This window comes from Gadus chalcogrammus, chromosome 3 (assembly GCF_026213295.1).
Source record: "Gadus chalcogrammus isolate NIFS_2021 chromosome 3, NIFS_Gcha_1.0, whole genome shotgun sequence".
In the NCBI taxonomy this organism is placed as follows: domain Eukaryota; kingdom Metazoa; phylum Chordata; class Actinopteri; order Gadiformes; family Gadidae; genus Gadus; species Gadus chalcogrammus.
This window is the reverse complement of record NC_079414.1, coordinates 2497527-2503835: the sequence shown is the minus strand read 5'-3', so window position 1 is coordinate 2503835 and position 6309 is coordinate 2497527. Positions and strand designations below refer to the sequence as shown.

Sequence of the window (6309 nt, the reverse complement as noted above, 5' to 3'; positions counted from 1 at the left end):
AGATGTGTTGCATAGACAATAAACATGCATTAATTTTTTTTATTTTCCAACCTACTTCCCTAGGCAATACCGGTACACTGCATACAGGCAGGCTATACGCTGGGCTTATGGAGTTCTTGGCCTGCATATAAGGAAGCCTCTACCCTCCTGTGGTTTCAGCCATCAGGCAACAATTTCAGAGTGGTGACCAGACCTATCATGGCTTTCAATGGCCTCGTTTGGATGAAGAATAAAAACCATATTGGCACGTGCAACATGAATACAATTATTTTTCAGTTCAAGAATGAACTCATGCTTGTTGTGTTGCGATCGCTCAACTGCCCTTAAAATTTTATAAAATACACAGAACACGTGAATTCATATAAAAACAGTTTATTAGGTCATCCCAAGTAATGGGGATCGATTACTGAAAAAAGGGACAGGTTGAAAGGCCTGATAAAGTAAACAAATCTCAAGAAACCAACATAAAATAATCTTGCAATAGTGTGGTCTTACCTGAGGGTCAGCTGATGGTTCTCTCACTCACTCACAGACACATACATGCAATGATATTACATAGAGCTGACGCATAGTGATCCAAGAGAAAAGCGCACACAGAGGTCCCTTTCGGATTCTTAAATTATTTCTTATGAATTATGGGGCAAATGGAGCTGTAAAGGAATGATTTGTGCACACAACTAAGTAAAAAACCCAATCAATAAAAACAAAACATGCGACATGCAGTGACCATGGTGATGCTGATAAAGGAATGAATGCCATAAATAACCAAGAGATAATGTTAGTCTACAGATGTTAGGGTCAGCGCAAGGGGTTCAAATGTAAGGTTATAATAAACTTCCTGGAACAATAAAAAAAAACAAGCAATAAACAGCACACAAAGAGAAAACAAAACATGCGGCATACAGAAAACCACCACCAAATAAAATAACATATACTTACTATATACATATATATACATACTCACAACTAAATTATTGGACCTGTCTGGGAAAAAAAATATTCTAATTCAATTTTTTGTAGCGTGACTGCTGGGCTAGATGGAGGCTGACGGCCTCCTCCTTGGGAATTTGTTGGAAGGATTTTGCGATGGGGGCAGGTGCACAGGCTGACAAATTGGCGCTAACCTCTTGAAGAGCCTTGGGTGAATCCATGTAGCTCTCCCGAAGGGCCTTGATTAATGACGTTGCATAACATGCAGACATAATAATGATAAAATACTGTATAAAGATCGCTGTCACTGATTACAGATGTCTTGTGCGCAAATGTCAAAATATGATAGAACTGCATGACACTGCCTACCGTATGAGGCCTTCTCTTTGATGGGAACAACTACCCAGGCACCTTTTCTGAAACGTGGATATCGCACGCTATACCTCTCCAAACCATCGCTTCTTCGTGCGGTCTCTCTGTTTGCATTATAGTTGTAATGCAGCGCCGCTAAGAGAAGCCTACAGAATAACACATTTGAGAACACTTTCGAAACCTGGTGTATGTATGATCAAATACGGCATTGTTATTCCATTGGACAGCACTGACCTGCTATACATGCCATGGTATGAAAACCCAGTGTGCTTGGGCGCGAAGTGCAGGATCAGGGAGTGGAAGGCTTCAAGGGAGTAAGTCTGGTGCTGCGGAGACAGCTGTCGAACATCCTTCAGTAAGGATGTCCTTGTGATGATACCCTCCAGTTCTATTTCATCCTTACTGACCGCCAGAGGCGGTGCATTAAGCACTGGATTTATCCGTCTCGCGCATGCGCAGTTCGAGTACCTATACCAACAAGGTCACATGTGACCCTCGTGACACCGGATTGGCTATACAGCCCGGTGTCGACAGAGGATCTGTTCCTTTCGTCTTCTCGCAAAGACGCATGTTGTAGTACCGCTTGCGGATAGCGTATTCGCTTTTTGAAAAGGATCGCGCTCCAGACTGTGTGCAGCCTCGCGACCAAGGGTCGGAGCAACGGGTGAACTCGTCCTCCAGGGGCTGTTGGTCTGTACAGCGCTGAAAGGCTTCCCTTGAGTAGAAGCTTCCAAGTTTTTGTTTAGTTTCAGTCACTTACCGGTGAAGGCAGCGCTCTCGCGTCCTCTCCCGGCAAAACTGCTGGGATTATTTTTTCACTACTGGGATTAATTTCGCTACTGATAGCTCCCTTATAGAAACAGCTCGGCTGTGTTCTGGGTTACCAAATTTATTTGGTAAAAGTTTTTCCAGTCAGTCACTTACCGGTGAAGGCAGCGTTCTCGCGTCCTCTCCCTGTAACACTGTTGTTTATTTCTTTCGGTCACTTACCGGTGAAGGCAGCGCTCTCGCGCCCTCTCCCTGTAACACTGTTGTTTGTTTCTTTTCAGTCACTTACCGGTGAAGGCAGCGCTCTCGCGTCCTCTCCCGAGAACACTGCTGTATATTTGAGTGTGTAATTATTTTTTCAGTCACTTGCTGGTGAAGACTGCGCTCTCGCGTCCTCTCCCGGTAACACTTTCTTGGCTTTTCTTGAATCAGTAGCTCTCTGGTGAAGGCAGTGCTCCCTCTCCCAGTGTTCTGCTGATGGCTCATGTGTGTGGCACCTGTGTGGCCCTCCTTGAGCCTGACGATGGCCATGATCGCTGCCCCTCTTGCCTCGGCTTCGAGCATTTGAGGGAGGGCCTTACCGAGAGGGCCTGTATGAACTGCGGCTCCATGCCCTTGGCACTCAGGCTGGCTAGGCTCGCAGCGGTGGAACATCCGGCAGCTGTCGACCTACCATCAATGGCGCCACTTCCTCCTGCTCAGCCCGGCCATTCTTGGCGTCGGGGTAGAGCAGGCCCCCCCCCCAGGAAAAGGGCTAGGGACGAGCTAGCATCCAAGGTGGATCGCTTGTCGTCCGATATGGAGAGGATACAGGAACTCCTCCTGACCCTGCAACCTGGGGCAGGTGGCGCGGTGGCTGACATCCGGCCTGACCCTTCCCTGGGGGATGTGCCGGGGACGGACGATGTCCTGTCGCTGGCGGCATCAGCCAACCTCTTCAGTGAGGGTGTCACGGGGGAGGGAGCCTCAAACGCTTTTGGGGAGGCCTCCCGCTCCTCTGCTCAGAGCTCTGGGCACAGCACAGAGGGTAACCCCATCGGGTCCGTCATCCGTACGGCCCTGGCTCGCCTGGGGCTCGATGCTCCTCAGGCAGACTTGGCCCAGCCTAGCGCCTTTTTCAGGCGCAGCCCTGCCACAGCCCCTTTCTCTGTCCCTCCTTCGGAGGAGTATTTAAAGGAGCTACACCTCTGCTGGAAGGACGCCAAGGCTCTCCCCCGTCCTTCTTCCAGTGCTCGGGCCTTGGCTGCCATGCGGGATCCAGCGCAGTATGGTTTGGGTTGCATGCCACCCGTTGAGCCCGCCATTGCCTCCCTCATTCTAACCCCCGATCAGGCCTTGCGGCCGGATGCCAGGTGTCCTCGGCCCCAGTGCAGGGTCACAGACGACCTGCTTTCGAAGGCCTATGACGCAGCAGCACGTATGGGGCGGATTGGCAACTCCCTCTCCCACCTAATGCTGGCGCTCTCGACCTCGCTGCAACAAGCTGCAGTTGAGCCGTCTACACAGGACCTGAGCGACGCGTCCCTACAGGCCTTTGCCCTCATGTCCAGGGAATTGGGGCGTGTTATGTCCACCCTGGTCCAGACTCGCTGCCAGGTTTGGTTGGCTCAGTCGCCCCTGACGGAGGCGTGCAGGAAGGCCCTTAGAGCCGTGCCAGTGGTACCGGGGGAGCTGTTTGGGTCAGCTGCCCTGGAGACGCTGGAGCGAGCTGCCCAAGCTAGGCAAACCAACCTGCAGCTGTCGGGTCTTCACAGGAGTGTCTCCGCTCCTGGCAGGCCTAGAGCCCCCCCGGCTGCCCCCCGGGGCCGCTACCAGCCACCACGCTCTTACCCAGCAAGAGATGAGGGCCTACGCAGGTCTCGGCGGTCCGCCCAGCAGCCCGCTGATAGCTTTCGCGCCCATCGCCCGGGCAGCCTCGGGCCGCGGAGCCTCACCGGTACCCCTCCAGAGCCGACAGAGGCCGGGGGGCCAGGCGCTAGGACCACGGGGCCGGTCGTCGGCTGTTTTTCCCAGCAGCAGATCAGCTATTGGGCTGCCTGTACTATAGACCCCTGGGTGTTTTCCACCTTAACCCGGGGGTACGAATTACAGTTCCGACGCCGGCCCCAGGCCTTCGGCCGGGTCAGGATGACAGTCGTCCGCGACCCGACGAAGGCCGCAGCTCTGGCCCAGGAGCTATCCGCCCTCCTGGCCAAGGGTGCGATCGAGCCAGTGGACCCTCAGATACAACCCGGGGGGTTCTACTCGGCGTACTTTCTGGTCACCAAGAAAGACGGCGGATTCAGGCCCATTCTAGACCTAAGGGGCCTGAACACGTTTTTAAAAATTTTACCATTTCACATGCTCACCTCGGCGGACACCCTGAGGGTAGTTGCCAGGGGGGAGTGGTTCACGACTATAGACCTAAAGGACGCCTATTTTCATGTGCCGGTTGTGGCACACCACAGGCGGTTCCTGAGGTTTGCCTATCGGGTCAGGCATTACCAATTCAGGGTACTTCCCTTCGGGCTTTCCCTCTCCCCGAGGGTTTTCACCAGGGTTGTGGCGGCAGCCCTCGCACCCCTGCAGACGCAGGGCATGAAGATCCTGCCGTATCTGGACGACTGGCTGGTCTGTGCGCCCTCCAGGTCCCAGGTGGCCCAGGACACGGCCCGCCTGCTGTCGCACGTCGCCCGGCTGGGCTTGACGGTGAATCAAACAAAGAGTTGCCTGGACCCTTCCCAACGGGTTACCTATCTGGGGTTGGTCCTGGACTCGGTCGCCATGAAGGCCTACCTTTCATCTCGACGGGTGAACGACATCCTCCGCCTCCTTCCCCTCTTCAGAGCCGGCAGGAGGCTGCTTTTTATTAATTTTCTTCAGCTTCTGGGCAAGCTGGCAGCTGCTTCAGCTGTGGTGCCTCTGGGCTTACTGTCCCTGCGGCCACTCCAAATGTGGCTGAACAGCCTGCACCTAGATGCCAAGTGGCACAGGCAGAGGAGGGTCAAGGTGACCCTGCAGTGTCTTGTCTCTCTGGCCCCATGGAGGAAGAGAGCGTATCTGGAGGCAGGCGTGCCCATGGGCGCAATCCCGGCACGCCGGGAGTTGGTGACAACCGACGCCTGCCTCTCGGGATGGGGCGCAGTGTGGCAGGGCAGGACTGCGCAGGGACGGTGGTCTGGCCGGGACGTGGCACAACACATCAATGTGCTGGAACTCCGGGCTGTGCAGCTGGCTTTAGCCAGCTTTCTGCCCCATTTGACAGGCCGGCATGTCCTGGTCCGGTCGGACAACATGGCCACGGTTTCGCAGGTGAACCACCAGGGGGGCACCAGGTCAGCACGGCTACTCCGGGTATCCCAGAGCCTGTGGACTTGGGCTTATCCCCGTCTGGCCAGCCTACGGGCAGTCTATTTGCCGGGGGCCCAGAATCGGGCGGCAGACTTTCTCTCCCGACGGAAGCCTCCACCGGGGGAATGGCGGCTTCACCCCGAGGTGGTGGAGTCAATGTGGGGCCTCTTCGGCAGGGCAGAGGTGGACCTCTTTGCCTCGGAGGAGTCGGCGCATCGCCCCCTCTGGTTCTCCTGGGCAGAAGCGTCCAGCCCTTTAGGGCAGGACGCGCTGGCGCACGATTGGCCGGACAGGCCTCTTTATGCCTACCCACCATGGCCTCTGGTTCTGCCGACACTCCAGAGGGTCTTTTTGCAGGGCCACCGGCTCCTTCTGGTGGCCCCCTTTTGGCCGGGGAGGCTCTGGTATCCACTGCTGCTCAGGCTCTGCTGCAGCTCGCCATGGCGCCTCCCCGACAGGAGGGATCTCCTGTCCCAGCTGGGGGGTCAGATCTGGCATCCCGACCCCTCTCGCCTACAGCTCTGGGCTTGGCCACTGCAGGGCCCGACCCACTGCTGAGGGAGTGCACTGCGGCTGTCAGGGGTACGGTCATGAGTGCCAGGGCACCATCGACCAGGTTGCAGTACGGAAACAGGTGGAAGCTGTTCTCCAACTGGTGTGCGGCTAGGGCCGTGGCTCCAGTGCATTGCGCTGTGACCACGGTGCTGGAATTTCTGCAGTCCCTCCTGGATAGTGGCCGGTCGCACTCTACCTTGAGGGTCTATGTCGCTGCCATCTCCTCCCTACATGATAGGGTTGACAGCGCCACGGTAGGGCGCCACAGATTAGTGTCCCTCTTTCTAAGAGGGGCTTTGAGGCTGCGTCCCCCTACAGCCATGCGGTCTCCAGCATGGGACCTGCCGCTGGTGC

The 6309-nt window shown here is 55.5% G+C and overlaps 1 protein-coding gene across 1 annotated transcript; it reads left to right on the top strand.

The window, feature by feature from the left end:
• The first annotated feature begins 2868 nt into the window (after positions 1 to 2868).
• LOC130377986 (uncharacterized) lies at positions 2869 to 6091 on the top strand. The gene has a single exon (XM_056584937.1). It carries the CDS (start codon positions 2869 to 2871, stop codon positions 5956 to 5958), a length of 3090 nt encoding a protein of 1029 aa, XP_056440912.1. The 3' UTR covers positions 5959 to 6091.
• The last annotated feature ends 218 nt before the right edge of the window (positions 6092 to 6309 follow it).